The following is a 17,638-nucleotide window of genomic DNA, read 5'->3' on the forward strand; positions in this document are numbered from 1 at the left end:
CCTGTGACCAAAATGTTCAAGAAAACAGAGTGAACATATTGGATGCCATGCATGCTCTACAATTAACACTGAAAGCCATTTGCATCCATGCAACACACACACACACACACACACACACACACACACACACACCAACTGAGGGCTCAGCAGTTAAAAGTCTTTGCTGCTCATCTAGAACACCCAAGTCCAGTACTCATGGTAGGTGGCTTATAACTACCTGTAAATCTAGCTCTAGGGGATCCAACACCCTCTTCAGGCACACACACACACACACACACACACACACACACACACACACACACTCACCACTTTTAAAAAGCCAAACTTAGTGGGAATCCCCTGGCAAAGAAGCTATTAATGAAATCGCCATGGTGAGTAACCACATCAATAATCAAACCAGGATTAAAAGGGGGGGCGGGGGGAGACGGAAACAAAACAGAAACAGCAAAAACAATTAAACAAGGACAATCAAAACACCACAACTGAATCTCTCTTCATCTCAGGAGGATGTGTTTCTGTGGATGGCTAGCCAGAGCAGCCACAGCGTGAAGACTCACTGGTCAGTTAGGTCCAGGACGGAAGGGGAGGTGCAGAAGAGACCAGATGCACATGTGCTGTGGTCCCTGAAACCTTACATCCTTGGATGAATATTCCCACTCACCTATCAACCTGTTGCTGTCTTCCACTTTCTGCATACCACAGAGCCGACAGGGTCTCAAACTCACGGAAGGCTTCTGAATTGACAAGGCAAACGTTCTCAGCCTTCTGGATAAACTTTCCACAGCATTGAACTTGAGACCATCCCTTACTCCACATCAGCATTCTAGGAAAATTCTAAATGCAGCAGTTTCAGTGGGGATCCAGTTCTAAATATTCTCTGATATTTTATTAACACGGATTTAACTATTCTTCTTCTATCCAATGTTTAAGGGACTCCACCTATCAGCTCCACCTTTTAAATGTCATTCAAAATTAAACCGTAACCACCTGCACAGCTGCTCCTCAGTACGTCTGGATGCTCAGCGTGTACTAAGAATCTATTCATTGCCATGAGGCTGGGAACTCCCTGCATCTGCTGCTGGGTTCTGTTCCACACACACTCCGTGGGCTCATGAGAGGCATGACCTACTAAAGCCGTGGTTCTCAGCCCCTCCGTGGTCACATGACACTTTTACAGGGGTCTCATATCAGACATCCTCCATATCAGATATTTACACCATGACTTCTTAACAGTAGCAAAATTACAGTTATGAGGTAGGAATAAAAATAATTTTATGGTTGGGGTTCACAACATGAGGAACTGTAGTGAAGAGTGTCAGCATTAGGAAGGTTGAGGAAGGGCCCCTGCACTAAGGCCGTGCCTGATGTATGCTTGCCTGCTCTGCCATACTCAAGAACTCTGGCAGGCAGCAGCACCTTCAGTTCCCACGTCTAAACACAGGTCGCTCTTTGGGATACGTGTTCATCCTGCGTTCATTCAGTGCCACCATTGTCATTGCTGATAACCACCATGTACTCAAGAAAAACAGGCTCAAATAGTCTCCAGTTTCCGCCCATTCCTTATCACTGTTAGTGTTCCTCACAGGCTCATAATCCATACAGACAAATCATCCAGCAAACCCCTCCCCACTAGCCTTGCCCACTGCATTACGTTCGCCCGCCATCAGTCCTTCGCCTCTCTCTGGATCCCTCAGCAGCCACCCAAGTGACTATGAAGCCACATGCCACGTATGAAGACTGGGTTTCCAAAGTCAAACCCGAGGCAGTGTGCACAGCCAGACTTCCACCAGCCCATCAGTTCCTTTTCACAGGATCCTACCCCACAGGCTGCATGGAGCCATGATGGCAGCCAAGGAGAACTGAGATGCGTGTCGGGCTAGCTTATTAGTCAGTTTTATTGTGATCGCATACTGTGTTATATTGTACATGTATTGTTTTTAATTATAATATTGTTAAAATTCTTTTCACCTCCTTATCCATGCCATTTAAATGTGTGTAATAGATGGAATGTTTAACTTGCAGAGATAGTTTCCATTACATTGCTTTTAAAAAATTGCTTTAATGATGTAGCGATTGTGCCTATTTATAAAATATAATGTGATAATCCAACACATTATACAAGTTATGCTAACCAAACAGTATAATTAGCATTTCCATCTCCCTAAGGGTCCCCATTCCTTTGTGTTAAGGATATTTGGATTACATCTCTACTTTCCTGTTAGATTGTGCTGGCCTTAAATAAAGCCCTAACTCTTTAAATATTCCACCTACTGAACCTCAAAAAATTTTTTTTTCTCAGCCTTCATTTCCAACTTGGCACCGCTTCACCCACACAGACAGAATGGCAAACTCATCCACACTGGGAGATTGCTGTTCCAGTCATAGGTCTGGTGGTAGTGAGGCAGACTTCCTTCATTGTGTCCCCACTCACTGATGCCCAAATATCCGAAAGAGCAAAAGGTGGAAGGGGGGAAGGGTGAGCAGAGAAAAGGAGGGGAGGAAAGGGGGGAGGGTGAGCAGAGAAAAGCTGTAAACCAAACACACTCAAGTTCAAAGTCCAGGAAACATCAAGATGGATGATCAGACTTTAAAAATAAAGGAACGAGCGATGGCCACTTCGGTGTTTGTGTGTCCCTTCCAAGACAAAATGTTTGTAGCTGGGCCAATAATTGCATTTCTACAAAATGGCCTCATCTGGAGCCATTCTGCATGTTTCAAGTTCCCCTGGGCTACTGCCATGCTGTTCCAAGGCACAGGACGCTAAACCAACTGCCACCGCAACAGGCATGCTGTGGCTTCTGACTGGCTTTGGGATTTGGCTTAATGGCCCGTACTGTACCATCCAGTCACATGTCCCCCAAATGTGCCTGGCCGGTGCTCAGCTGAGAGCAACAAGAGGTAAAGGAAAAGGAAATGTAAAGAATATAAATATAAAGGAAAAAGGAATATACGGCTGTATAAAGGCTTTACCTTAACTCTGAAGTCTGCAAGCCACAAGCAGTGTCAGCTTGTCTGTGGATGCCGAAGTGCTAACAGTAGAGGGAGGCATCCAGAAGCCATATTGAAAGGCCCATAAGGTCCCAGCTTTAAGAAAAACACTTCTTAGTCTTGACCTGGTGGGGCACGTATCACCATCATCATCATCTTCATCTTCATCATCATCATCATCATCATCACCATCATCAACAAATAGTGCACATATTTCCAGCCCTGGGCACTCTTACCTGTCTCTCTTCAACCACGCTTCCCTTTACAAGCAAAGCTTTTGCAGTCACTGACTTAGGTAGCAAAGGACAAAAACACGAAGTTTGTCTGAGTGACACTGCTCTTCCTGGCGTGTGGGATCCAGTCTCACTTACTCTCCCACATTACATTAAAGGTATATAGTATCATCTCCATTTGTTTAAGGGTTGGTTTTATTGCACACTCGTGTCCTAAGAGATGCAAGCCATGACACCCACCACCTTTTCTTTAGCTACCTCTGGTCCTCAGCATAGATCAGTCTGGGAGGCAGGATCAGGCTCCTCCGAGTGGGTCCTGTGCACATGATGATTGGTTTCAGCTTCCCTATGGGTTCCCGACAGATACAATCCCTCCCACCACTCTCAGGCATGTTCCCCTATGTTCCTCTTACATGTCGAGGGACACGGAAGTAAAAAGCCTGCTTTTCTACAGGCCAACGTCAGCAGAAATGGAGAAATAATCTCTGCCACACTTGCTTTCTTACTGCCACTCTTTGCCATGGGGCAAACACACCTGAAAATCCCAAGAATTTTCATCGCAAGCATTAGGTCCCTATGACCTCTCCCCATACAAATATAAAACAGATCGGATTTGTTTTCTTTCCATCATTAAACCCTGGCAGGGTATACTGGGGGACCCTCTGGCTTCAGGAAAAGCCTTTTAAACAGATACTGTTGCAATCCCAAGGCCTCCTACACCAAGAAGAAAGAGCAAGGGCCCATTAGAAAGAAAAACAAACCAACTTTATTTCTTAAAGAAGAAGAAAAAATACCCAAACCCACATTTGATGACGAAAGAAGCTACAAGAATAATTAGAGTCCATCAGGAAATTTTTTTGAAAAGAAAGAAAAAATAAGCAGGAGTTTGTGTTTGCTTAAAAATCATTGTATATGATATAAAAATCATTGCATTTTGGGACCTTACCGAGAACCTAAAGGGATTTATGACAATAGCAAATACATCATTTTTGGACATTGTCATTCAACCCACCCCGGCAACGTTGATATTTCCTAGTGAGAAAAGAAATCTAATCCAAGTAAGAACGCTGAAAATGGCAAAGGAATTTTATTCCCATCATTTGATTGATTGTTTCCTATTCTGAACACTCAAGAGGAGGGAAAAAGCCTTTCCGGTCTGGACTCCGGTTTCTCCCGCTAATCTTTTACAAGCAGGCAACACCATAAAACACAAATTAGTTACAAGGACCTAAGGGCCATGCAAGCTAGAGGGGTCCCCACAGCAACATGCATCAGAATGTTGAGGAAGGAGCTACGAGCAGACAGATGAAGAGAGACTAGACTCAACTGGAGACAAGGCTTTAATTAACCAGTTCTAGGTCATGCTGCAACTGGACCCCGCCCAGACAAGTTTCTGTCACCCCCATCATCTCACCTAAACCCAAACTAAATGTAGGTAACTTAAGGGGCGCAGCTGTCAATGGCTAAGGCATATGTGGCTGTGCCCTGGGCACTTGTAGACAGCCTCTGTGTTCATAATGGCCAGGAGACAAGACTGCAATAATAATGATGGGATAGTGCTGGGTTTACAGTGAGCTGTGTTCTGACTCGGGGTACAAACACACCCTAAGAATAAAAAAGAAAAAGGCTAACCCAAAGGGGAGTGAGACAGACACTTTGGTAGAGACTCACAGCATACAGGGAGAAGGCTTGGTGGGACTCCTTACACTGCAAAGGAGACCTCAGGGCCACCCAGTGACTCCAGATGCTGGGCACAGCTATCATCCTGCCTTGGCCCTACTGTCCCATCATGTTCCTGACAATGCACTGGCTTCTGTGTGCAGCGGCTCAGAAGCTCCTCGCTTGGCTCACTCAACAGGTTGTTTACTGATTGTTTCTATTTTTAGTGGATATGGAAAGAGTCCGTTGGCTGGTTCAGTATTATTAATATACTCGATAAGATCAGTGCAATGCCAGGCCAGAGATAACTTTAGTTATTTCAATAAGCTAACAACTATATCGAGTCAAACTTGCTTTGACAGCTGGAGTCTGATGTGTTGCCCAGTTTTATAATTAATGGTTCTTGATCAGATTCAAATAGTTCTGAATGACTACTCCATGGGCTGCTTTTGGTACCCATCATCTTTGGGACCCTTATGGATGGCCAGTTGAACAGGAGCTACATATGGACATTTCTGTCAGAGTCCATCCCAGAATGCCCAGGAAAAGCAGCACACTGCGGGGCTAGATGTGGGCCAACCTGAGTCACACCATTCTGTCATTTTGGGGCAAATGATGTTCCTTTTCTAAGCCTGTGTTTTCTCTTATGCAGAATGCAGGAAATAGTGAGACCTATTTAAAATACTGACCTAAGACCATTCAAGGTGCCAATCTTTCACCTCACTTAGCACACAGTGAGGCCTCAGCACAATTAGCTTCAGCCACTTTACACCTCAAGCAATGGGTTTTGTCAAATACATGTTACAAGGTTCACATATTTTGTTTGCTTGTTTGACAAAAAAAAAAAGTGTTAAAAGGTTAAAAGGCACATTTTCCCCATTAAGAAGGAAAAGAATGCCAAAGGTAGAAAATGGTAATAAATCAAAAAATTAATATTATTTGCACAAGTATCTATACCCATCCCTTGCACAAGAGATGCTTAAAACAGATTCACTAAGGGCAAGCCAACCAACCACTGAAAGGGAACGCTGCTGGCTTCCTGAGGGCTCTTGAAAGAGCTGGTGTTGTTTTGCCTTAAGCCAAAAACTGTAATGTGGAGAAAGCCATTTTTACATTTGTTATAAATATCAGAGGGGAAATGTTTGCAGGGAGGGTTTTTTTTTATCACTCCATTAAATGAAAAGTCCAGATATGCAACTGCCTGGCTAAAAACAGAAACACAAAAATGACAGCATGCCACCTAGACAGGGGCATCACGTCTGATTCTGCTGGCAGTGAAGACAGGGGCTCCAACAAGACAAGCCACTCGCCTGTAGGATGCTCTGCCCTCAGCTCTCCTGCACTCTGAAATGGGACTTTCTCTCCACCTTTTCTAACCTGGAAACATAGCAGTGGCTTCGGGTTGCTCTGGGGGTGTCTACACCATAACAGAGACAGGAACTCACTTAGTGGGTGGTCTATGTAGGCTGGCCTGGACAGTCTAAGCCATGTTGTCACCACAGCCAGTGTCTATACCTTATAACCAGCTTCCCCAACCCTGAAACCTACTCCCCCACTTTGTAGTTAAAAATGAAAAACTTGAGAATCTGGAGAAACGGATCAGCAGTTTAAGTGTACTTGTTGCTCTTGTAGAAAAACTGGGTTGGTTCCCAGCACCCACATGGTGGTTCACAACCATCGCTAACTCTAGTTCCAATGGGTCCAGCATCCTTTTCTGACTTCTGGAGGCACCAGCTGTTACCATGGTGCACAGACATACATGCAGATAAAATACCTATATACATACAATCTAAATAAATAAATTTATTTTTTTAAATGTGTTTTGAAAGCCACGTGTCTCATTCATCTGACTCCTGTTTTGGCTCCTTCTGTTCGTCAAGTCCTGTCATTTGTACCAAGGCTCCCTGTCCCCAGAGGGATTTTCAAGGATGGGGACTCTTCTTCCCTTCCTCACTCTGCACTTGCAGGCCATCTAGAAGGGAAAGAAGAGATAGGATAGTCTCTGTGAGTAAGTCTCAAGGCCTTGACTGAAACAAGCTGAGGGGAGGCTCATCTTCCTGGAAGCAACAGGTGGGGCAAAGGTGGGTAAAGCAGCCAATCCAAGTGAGTTACACAGGATGTGTAGAGCTCTGAAGCCCAAGCTGCCCTTCCCTGTCCCTTAAACTCTTCTGGATTTCATTGTTGTCTTCATTTGGGGTTTTAGAATAATTTCAGCTATTTAAATTATACAAAACAGTCCAAGGAAATTCTTACTATATAAACTTTACCCCGCTCCGGTGAGGGGTATTATTATACAGACACAGTTACAGTATAGCACACTGATGAAAACCAAGACATCTGTCTCAGTCAACAAGACCCGATGTGGTGGCACATGCCTATAATCCCAGCACTTGGGAGGCTGAGCCAGCCAGCCTGGGTTCCATGCAGAAATTCCATCTCCAAACAAGAAACAAAACATACAAACATTAGACGGTTCCTCTCTCTCTGTTCTCCCTGGAGTTCTTCCAAGAGACCTCTCGAGTGCCTGACACAGCATAGCACTAAAGGCAAAGCATTTATATGTCCTCTTGCCCAAATGTGATGGCTTTTTACCTCTCCAGTAAGCACATCTGGGCTACGGCCAGAGCGTCTGCATTTGGGGGGCAGGCCAGAAAAACCTGTGCAAGGATTCTCCTTCCTTCAAAGTTCAGCAGACAGAGGACTCATTTCCATCACAGATCTCAGGAATTCAGCATTCAGTACAAACATCTTTCTTTACTTAGGTCTGGACTTTTCACTTAAGGTAAGAACTTTGTGCCTCTCCGTGTCCACGCTGCCAGCACACCAACCCCTGTGCTTTGTCTCATTACTAAGTAGAAGAAGGATTCGTTGCATAGGAGCACAGGGGCCACTGGGAGAGCGGAGATGAGAAGGGAGAAGGCTGCTAAGTGGGGAGCAGTTGGTGTTTTATGCTGTGCGGATACACTGGGCACAGGAGTGATGCCCACCAGTGAGTGAAACTGCATGAGGTGAGACCTCAGATACAAGGAGACGACCACGTGATGCCATTGACTGAACCATTCACACTGTCCCCGTTTGCCTAATTTGTCCCCAAAACACTTATTTTTCTGTCCTAGGCTCCAATCAAGAGAACACACACACACACACACACACACACACACACACACACACACACACACACACCTCTAAATTTCTTCGCTTATTAGTGGCCACACATTGTTGTCTCCTCCCATGGGGAGGAGTTTGTGAGTCTTCCTAGGTTTTAGGGCTTCTTGATGTTTTTGAAGAGTACTGCACTAGTGTGTCATAAAGTGCCACTCAGTTTGGGTTATTTGTAGGGCTGTCATATTTACACAGGTTCTGGACTCTGGAGGTAAATACCACACAGTTGAAATAAAGTTATGTCCAAAGAATAATATGACAGCTGAGCAGATCTTAGCAAAAGGGGGTGCTGACCTCAGCCACCGGGTTACTTGATGTTTTCTTAGGCACAGAAATATACCTCTGATAGATGTCTTCACGGTCCCCTGAGTTGTCCTGCACTGGGTGGGCACAGCGTGGGAGCTCTAAGGGTTAAGTTGGCTTCCCTATGCCTGCACTTCTGTTAACCACGGGGCCCTCCTCCAGAGCCTGTGCCCCATAGGGGGAGGACTAAGCCTAAAATAAAGTCATCTGGAAGCATTTTCATCTGAAGCCAGCTCTCAGAAACAGAGGCAAAACGCACTAACAGAAGTAATCTGGGGCATATGGCATTCCTTCCCCGTGCACATTTCTAATATAAATCCTCTAATCATTTGTATCATGCTTTTCAGGTTTATTGTCAAGTCAAGTCTCTTTTATTTCTCTCCAAAGAGTAAACTGCCTGCCTGAAAGAAGAGAATTGATCCTACCTAACAGAGGCAAAGTGCAGCAGCTACACTTGGTGGAAAGAACCTATTTTATAAGTGTTACATGGTTCATTGCTGTTTTTTTGTTTTTTGTTTTTTGTGTTTTGCTTTTTGTTTTTTGTTTTTTTTCCCCCTCTTTTCTTTTCTCTTCTGTTTAAGAAGACTACAAACACATCTTGATCATGAGTCTCAACAGTTCTGGCAGGGAGGTTTACAGAGTGTTTATTTTACCACTAGGTGGCGCTAGGCGACACATTCAAAGTAGGCGGCTCTCAAGTGAGAAGGAATTTTGTTTATATCCTTTCAAAGACTCTCTCGCATTCCTAATGGCAAGTACTTAACTGCATTATTAATAAACACTCCCCCTTTCCTGCCACACATCTACCATCGTCTGACAACTCCTGAGACTGGCTAAAACTGCACTCAGCAGTACCGAACTCAAATGACCTGAGGGCAATCCGTGGTGTTCAGGTGCCTGAGAAAAGGCAACCATTTAATGATACAAGGCTGTATCGTTGGAAGTAGGAATTATAAGAGAACTGAGCACTGGCTTCGCATACCTTTGCTTTCTAGTTGTGTTCACATGCCCCACAGATCAAAAGAACACACACTCTGAAGTGTTAAGCATCTGAACAAGGTGAAGGCCAGAGGGCAGAAGTGTTGCTTTCTGTCTTTTGTGCATATTTAAAAAGCACATATCTAGTAAGAAACTTTATTTGCACAATTTTAACTCATTGCTTAAGGACAACAAAATTCCCAGATGCTCAGGGTTGAATATTGTTGGGAAACACAGACCAAGAAACTACATTGGATTGCTTTGTTTTGTATTTTGTTTTGTTGGTGGTAATATTTTGGGGGGTTTTTTTGTTTGTTTGTTTTTTGTTTTGGTTTGGTTTATTTGTATGCAGTGCCTCACTAGAGAGCCAAGCTAACTTCAACCTTGAGGTCTTCCTCATTCAGCCTCGATAGTTCTGGGTTACAAGGTGAGTCACTGTGCCTAGTAAAACCAGTTCTCTTTGTGGGCCATATCTCTATTAGATGGGGGGGTGGATGGTCTTCCCTCCCCCAGGAAAAAAGCTAAGTATACAGGGTTCCTGCCTGGACCCAGCAATGGGACTGATAGTGACTATAGTTTATAGTTGTTCAAACGTGTCCCACAGAGAGATGACTGCTTCTTATGGTTGTTTATATCAAGGACGCTTGTTTGCTTTGTGACCAACACTCTTCATGATGTGAACATCTGGTCTATGTAAGGGTAGCCCCTGTTGTCATTAATTGCACAGGCTTACTTTATTCCCATGACCCCTCTAATATACGGACTTGGCCCTATTCTTCCCTGGCCAATCAACCAGTTTATTTATATGAGACAAATACTGGGGCCAGAGCATTTTCTCTTAAGGGGAGGTGGGGCAGGAGGTCACAATGCTATGGGGGGGGGGACTTCCACCCAGAGATTGTCTTTGCATTCTCATGTAGAGTGTATCAGCATCCTATACCCCTCAGATCATAAGGGAACGCGTACATAAACAAGTGCAGACTGGAGGTATCAGATCCAGGGTACTCAGCGCCTCTTGCATACCAAGCATGTCTTAGACACTCCCCAAACATTTAATGAAGTTTCTTATACAAGTATCAACCCTTCCCTGAGTATTGCATATCTATTTCTACACACATATGCATGTACATGGTGCACAAACACACATGTGACAGTGACATCTACAGGGGGAAAGCCCAGAATTCAGACAATGGCGGCAGGTAGGAAGTGTCCTGTCACTCAGAGCTCCGGAGAAATATATTCATGGAAAACATGCTTTCCCTTCTCGCCATAGGCATGGAGTCCTCCCCAGCCCTGTTCTTTGCTCACTCAAGGACACCGTCTTTGCACTTCCATTCTTGTGACCTTGCGTGGGTGGCCAGAATCTGCACCTCCTTTGGCTTAAATTTCAAACTCTTCGTGAAAGAAAGGGAATGGCGGGCCAGACAGTGGGAATGGTTCCTGGTGGAACTCTGCAGCTGCTTCCAGCTGCTGCAACATGCAGAGCTCTCCCAGAAACGGGAAGTGCCTCTGGTCAAGCCCACTCTCCAGCGGCCCTGAAAAACAAGGCCCTGATCATGATCTTTTCTGTATGCTATAATGTGGGATTCTCTGCTAAAATGGCCCAGAGCTGCCAATGAAGGCAATTAAAATGTGGGACATGGCAGTACCAAAGACAGCATAGGGAATGCTTTCTATCACGGGCCAAATAAAGATAGAGTATTACGGGAGCCACTTATGAGCATGTGTGCTCATGTGGACGTGTGGATGGATAGAGGTCAGACAGATGCATGGCAGGCCCCTCTGTGTCTGCAGGTTGTACGCCCAGAGACTCAGCCAACTGTATGAAAACACCCAGAAAAGAACTACATCTGTGCTGAACATGTCCTGAATTTTTTTTTCTGTTATTATTCCCTGGACAATACTATAGGAGCTCTTTACATAACAGTTACATTGTATCGTGCATTATAAATAATGTAAATGTGATGCAAAGTGCAGAGAAGGGTGCTTTAAGTAATGGGAAAACGCTATTTTTATAGGAGGGACAAGAACATCTGCGAAGTCTGATGCACGCAGGAGGATGGGACAAATGCCCACAGATACCAAAAGGAATGCAGATATATGTGGACTTGCGCATGTGCAGCTTATTTAAATACTTTACACGTAAGCGCCCCGCTGTCTCCGCATAGGAAATGGAATTACCTTGTAGTTGGTATGGGTGTACTTAACAAGCAGGGTGAGGGCACATCTCCTTCGGTTCAAAGCCCACCTGCCCTTGAACTTCAGTAGAGGCAGCCGGTCTTGACTTCCGGGAAGGCGCCCCGCATATTGAAAGGAGTGAACGACTTACACTTCTTCTTCACGATCATGCCACCCCCACAGCGGAAAGGGATACTATCCACTCTGAATAATCGCTACCCCACGACACGCGGGCCCCAGACATTTGTCATCCTGATATCATGTCTGCTGCGTGAAGTCACGAGGGAAGTTTCTCAAATCCAACAGGGCGGGGTTCATACCCAGAAACCTCCACTGGAGTGTCCTGCGTTATTACGTCCATATCCCCACACAGAAACATGGCCAGGAGGTTTGCTAGGGCATCAAGGTGCTTTAAATCAGTAAGAACAGCGCCCTGTCTAAAGAGTTAGAGTAGCAAATTCATTTTCGTTTTCCTATATGTTTTTTCAGAGATGGATTTATTTTCTACTCTGGAAACACGGCTTATAGTCTCATTGTCTCCTCAATGGTGGAAATATACAGGAATATTTCAACAACAGAAGTGTCTAACTCCTAAACTTCTCCAAGAGATTTCTTCAAATTCTCTAAAAACAAGTTTTCTCCTTTTGTGAGGGCAGTAGGGGGCGCTACCATAGCAAACTGCTAGGACAAATACAGAGAGAGAGAGAGAGAGAGAGAGAGAGAGAGAGAGAGAGAGAGAGAGAGAGAGAGAGAGACTAGACATATTTTGATTTATTTATGTCTTGACTAATTTTCCTCAGGATTCAAATAAAATATTTTGGGTTTTTTGTCCCCCCCATCTCTCTCTCTCTCTCTCTCTCTCTCTCTCTCTCTCTCTCTCTCTCTCTGTGTGTGTGTGTGTGTATGTGTGTGTGTGTGTGTATGTGTGGTCTTGAGTGTGTCTAGAAACTCTAAATTGCAAATTTGGGGACAATTTAGGAAACTCTAACCAGATTCTTAATCTGATTATTAGGTAAAATAAGTGACCAAAATGCACAGTAGCTTCAAGGCAATCTGTGTGGGGTTTTCTTACTCAGAGAGTTAAATCTTCAGTCTTTCTCACAAACATCAACCTCCAAGTTCAGAGTCAAGATGAGAAAGGACTGTGGGGAAATTTTCATTAAATAATCCCATAATCCAGGCTGCACAGGTCAGTTCTTTTAAGTAAGAGCTTTTCATATTATTCAGAGAGCTTAAATTTATGCATTCAATAAAAAAAAACACTCACTGCGAATGTTAAAACAAAGACATTGTTCCGACACTTGGAAAATTAAATTCACCAAACCATGAAGTGTACTGTGCAGTTATTTTTGTAACCACCGTAAATTGCTTTATAGAACTTCTCTACTGGGTAAACAACCCAAGGAGATTTCCTTCATAGCAAAGGACAGGGCGGCCTCAGAGTTTACGACTTTTTCTCCAACAACCCCCTCCTCCTCCTCCTCCTCCTCCTCCTTCTTCTTTTTTTTAAGTAGTTGTGTTTCTAGTTACCTTGAAAACCTTCCTGCTTTTACATGATTTCAGAAAGTTCCACGGAAAATCAGCTACAGGTCTGTAGATATACTATGTCCCCAAGTGTACGTTACTGAAATAAGAAGAAACAATCCTACCCTGTGGAAATACAGTTTGTAGGGCAAAACGAAAATTGAGGGGCAGGGGAGGGGGGCTACTACTAAACATTTCACTATGCTTAATAGTACCTCTGAGCCCAGGGCTGGTCTAGATGTTTCAGACTGATGGCTTGAAATGTGTCCCTCCCAGCCCTGTATGAGGCCAGATTCAACTGGTGCAGCTCCAGATAAGGGTTTAGGAGTCTTTAATCACTGCTTTCTTGTGTCTTTGAGGAATAGCACAGAACCGTCTTTGTGTTCGGAAGAAGGGACCTGCTGTCCAGATTCAACAGGTCATTTCACAAGAGCTGCCCAGAGGATACAACATAAATGACAAAAACACAGGGGAGGGAGTTATTTAAGTGGCTGACGATTTTAAATGATATATACTCCGTATGAGGGGACGGCTGATTGTTTTTCTTTCCAACGAATGGAAACTTACTGTTTTAAGAAGTGTTTAATGTTTGAATTTGATTTTTTTAGGACTAAACTATAAATCCAGCTCCTGATATCAATCTGAACATGCTCTTGACCCCACAAGTGAATAAACTCGTCACCTCATGTCTGCCTCTACTTTATGAATGGTTCCTTTGGTGTATCTCAACTGTGTCATAACTTTTCTAATATTGCTTCAGTTATAATGAGAATGAATATTTTATGAACAGGCTTGAACTTTATAAAATGGGAAAATTCTAACCATATGATTTTTTTCCCCTTGAACTTGGAGAAGGGGGGGGGGGGAGTCAGTATTTTTACCACAAACCAAATCCAGGACACAATAGAATTTATTAGAGTTTGGTTAACTCTGATATAGGTGATCTAAATTTGACATTGCAAATAAGCTTACCTCATAAATGAGATTTACTTCCTAAATTGTATCCACCGCATTTCCCCACGATTCTTACTCCTCCCCCTTTCCCTTCCCTCCCCCCTTTAAAATTAACTATCTTGTTTGGAAAGATAATTGTTCAGAGGTGTTTAGAAAAATTTCTGTCAGGCCAATGATTTTTACCAAGGAAGTCTTCTATAAAGCCCAGCGAGTGGTTGCTGGCACTCGCTGGGACATAGATTACCCAAACTTACATGGACTCTCTGAGCACTTGACACTTTTACTGAGTGACTTACCACCTTGAACAGCTATCTGGCAAAGGGTCAAGGCAAATAAATGCCGGAGCAAAGACCGTGTTAACCACAGGGAATTACCCCAAAGATAAAAGAATAGAAACAAGCTTCCTTTAGTGAGATAACCCAGTAATGGCGAACAGGTTTCTAACTTAAAAGGAAATGCTCTCTTTTTCCTTTTCTTTCTCTAAATACAAGAGAGATCTTTAGGAGTAGACGGTTTCCGGGGGGCACGGGGGCGAGAAGGGAGTCCTGGGGACTAAAATCAACTCAAGCCCCCTTTCCTTTCTCAATCTGCCCCTCCCCAAGGGAGAAGGAAGAAATGAAAGCCTGTTGGGGACAGATACTGCTTTCACTCTGCTATCTGTCCCAAGATCTCCCTCTCTGCGCAGCCAGAGTTCAGAAGTACCCCTGGGGGTCCCCGCGCTCACCGGTACCAGGCGAGGCCCTTGTGGTAGCTGCGGTCGAAGAAGTGGGGCTCCGCACCCACGGCGCGCACGTCGGGGTGCACGCGCAGGAACTCCAGCAGTGCCCGTGTGCCGCCCTTTTTCACGCCAATGATGATGGCCTGCGGCAGCTGCTTACTACCCTCATCCAGCAGTAAGGTCAGGGTCCCTGACTGGGCCTCCGCCACGCTGCTTCCTGCCCCGGAGCCGCCTAGAGCCGCGGCCAGCCCGGGGCTCTGCTCGTCCTGGTCGCCGCTGTCGTCTGGCCCGGGCCGCCCGCGCCTCCGCCGCTGCCGCAGCTGCAGGAGGCGCTTCCTTTGCGCCCCCGCGGGCCACGCGGCTAGTTCCCTGGGTCCTGCAGGGACGCCGCGCCCCGGGACCCCCGCGACAGGGCCTGACCCAGGCTGGCAGCGCTCGGCCAGGCAGTAGAAGACGTAGAGGGAAGTGAGTAGTGAGCAGAGCATCAGCAAGAACTTCCTGAAGATGCTACGGGACAGTGGCTCCACCGGGCTCGACGGGGCGCCGGCGGGGCCCGAGGGGGCCATCCTAGCCAGAGGCGACGTCGGAGGGCGCCCAGGCCATGCTAGGCCGGGACTGAGCCGGGAGCCCTGTCATCCCCTCAGCCCGCCCGCGCACAGCCCTGCGGCCACATCGCCGGAGCGCCCCTTCTTGCGGCGGCCGGAGCTGGCGCTGGGACCCAGCGCTCCGCTCCGAGTCCTTCTCGGGGTCCCAGGTACCAGACGACGGGGCGGGAAGGGGTGCGGGGCTGTGCTTAAGAAACCATGGTCTCGGGTGTGGAACGCGTCCTGAGCCTAGCTGGGCAGAGCTTAGCACCCTGGGTCGCCGCCGTACAAGGGAGTCTCTGTGGCGGCGGTGAAGAAGGTGCTCGGTTCAGCACGGTCCTGAGCGGCTACTCTGTGCGGAACTCGGCTCAGCTACCTTGCATCCTTTGCTCCATTCCCGTGGAGGGTATGCGGGGCTCCAAGGCCAAAGAGCTCTGTACGCTCCGGACAAGGCGAGTGACCATTTTCCCAGCCGCTGGATGCTCTGCTTTCCTGGCCCGCCCCGGAGCGCGCCCTGAGTCCTGGCTCAGAAAGTCTCAGCACCGTACAAGGTCTCCCTTACTCCCTCTGTCCGAGTGGGACTCGAGCCTTCTGGTCTCTTGGACTCTCCGGAAGTCTACCTACTCCTCTGGGAGCCCGGCTAGGAGCCGCCTGGAGTGGCCCCGCTGTGCGGGACCTGTCAGCACCGCTGCCACTGTCTTCCTAGGCGCTCCCCCGCAGCCTCCTTGGCCGCTACCGACACACGTGGGACGCGAAGGACAGCAAACTTGGTGGTGACGTCAACGGCCCAGGCCAGACCAACTCAGGGATCCGCGCCGGGGTGCCGAGTAGAGGCTCAGGGGCCTGCTAGAGAGGCCGAAGAAGTGGGACCAGGGCGGGGGAGAGGTGATGAGGCACCGCCCAATACCCTGGAGAGGGCGGAGGCGACAGAGGCGACGCCCCTTCCCCACAGTCCCTCTCTTTCCTGCTTACCCCTAAGTCTCTGGGCTGCTGTCAAGCTGACTGCTAGGTCCTGTGCGATTGCCTGGGTCTGATGCCCATTTCCTCAGTCCCTACCCGGATTAGGGGTTCCCAGGCCTCCCTAGCTCAGTTTAGCCCCTGGCACCCTTGACAACCCACCCACCCCAGATACCCACTCCCTGCTTTCCTCTTGTCCCAGCTTCTGCATCCCTGCCTTTCTCCAGCCCATCCATCCCACCCCTCTCTTGCCACAAACTTCTGAAGTTTGTTTTCATGAGTTCCTGGACTCAGTGGCAGGCCAAGCCCCCATTTGTACAGTCAAAGAGAGTTCTTCAGGGCGGACTTGTAGGAGTACTTCACTGTCCAGAGAGGGCCCTTGACAACCCATATTTTGGGTTTTCCCTTGGGTTTATTTAAAGGATTAAGAGTAAAACAGGACCTAGAGAGAAACCCTTTAGGAAGTAGATCAATAAGTACACCCAAAGCAGAAATCAAGATTTCAAAAAATTGGGTTCAATTCCAAATTGATAAATCCAGTTGTTGCTAAAGTTTAATACTGTGTGTGTGTGTGTGTGTGTGTGTGTGTGTGTGTGTGTGTGTGTACCATATGGTATGTGTGAATGTGTTCTTACTCTTTGAGGGTTAAGAGTCCTTCTATAAACAACGGGTGACCCTTCCTATGGCCCACAGAGCAGGTCACTAAGGATTAAAAATCTACCCCTTACTGGCTCGTGGGGAGGTAGCCAGTAGAATGTGCAGGAAATGTTGGAGGTCTGATTGCTTTCTTTGGGGGTTACTTTGTGGAAAGTTTGTTTTCAATTTTATTCATTTGTTTTTTATTTTTATATGCCCGTCGCTGTTTTGCCCGCAGGTATGCCTGTGCATCCCAGGGTGCCTGGTGCCCGCTGGAAGGTGCTGGGTCTCTTTAAAATGATTATTAACAGTTGTGAGTCTAGATGTGAGCGCTGGGAAAGTGCCAGCCTTGACACTTAAGATTTTTCTCTCCTCTTCTTGCTTATACCCCAATTTGACCAAGGGAGTAGAAGTTAGAGGGTTGCCTTTCAGCCTCCACCAGGGCACTACTAGTTCTGAGTTTCCTTGGATAGAACTGGGTCGTCTGCGGCCTGCTGGGTAAAAACTCACTGGGCAAGGAGCTGTCACAGCTGATTCTACAAGCAGTGAAGATCTGGCTTGTTAGGGAAATTCTGGTTTCTCAGTTATGTTATGTAAATATGTTTTTGTTTTAATCCCAGGTGTGGGGCACTGGGGTTGCTGCTCCACTTTGCCCACAGCTGATAACACCCTTGTGAGAGGGCATGTGATCTTTGTCAGCTGGAAACGGCCTCTTAAGGGGAATAGACCTTGCCAGATGGAAGAAATACTAAAGCTCAGAGAAA

The 17,638-nt window shown here is 46.4% G+C and overlaps 1 protein-coding gene across 2 annotated transcripts in view; it reads right to left on the bottom strand.

Annotated features, from left to right (window-relative positions):
* The window catches only part of LOC311587389 (heparan sulfate glucosamine 3-O-sulfotransferase 3A1), a 109,315-nt gene extending 92,599 nt beyond the window's left edge, over positions 1 to 16,716 (bottom strand). Inside the window, exon 1 of one of the 2 annotated variants that reach the window (XM_084764115.1) lies at positions 14,704 to 16,716. In XM_084764115.1, coding sequence (XP_084620241.1) covers positions 14,704 to 15,263 — 560 coding nt within the window. In that variant the 5' untranslated portion in view covers positions 15,264 to 16,716. Of the gene's footprint in view, positions 1 to 13,240; positions 13,435 to 14,703 lie in introns of those variants that run through there. The other variant, XM_084764118.1, reaches the window with a different exon arrangement.
* Between the last annotated feature and the right edge of the window lie 922 nt (positions 16,717 to 17,638).

Source organism: Acomys minous (genome assembly GCF_964271855.1).
Source record: "Acomys minous genome assembly, chromosome: 16".
Classification (NCBI taxonomy): Eukaryota; Metazoa; Chordata; class Mammalia; order Rodentia; family Muridae; genus Acomys; species Acomys minous.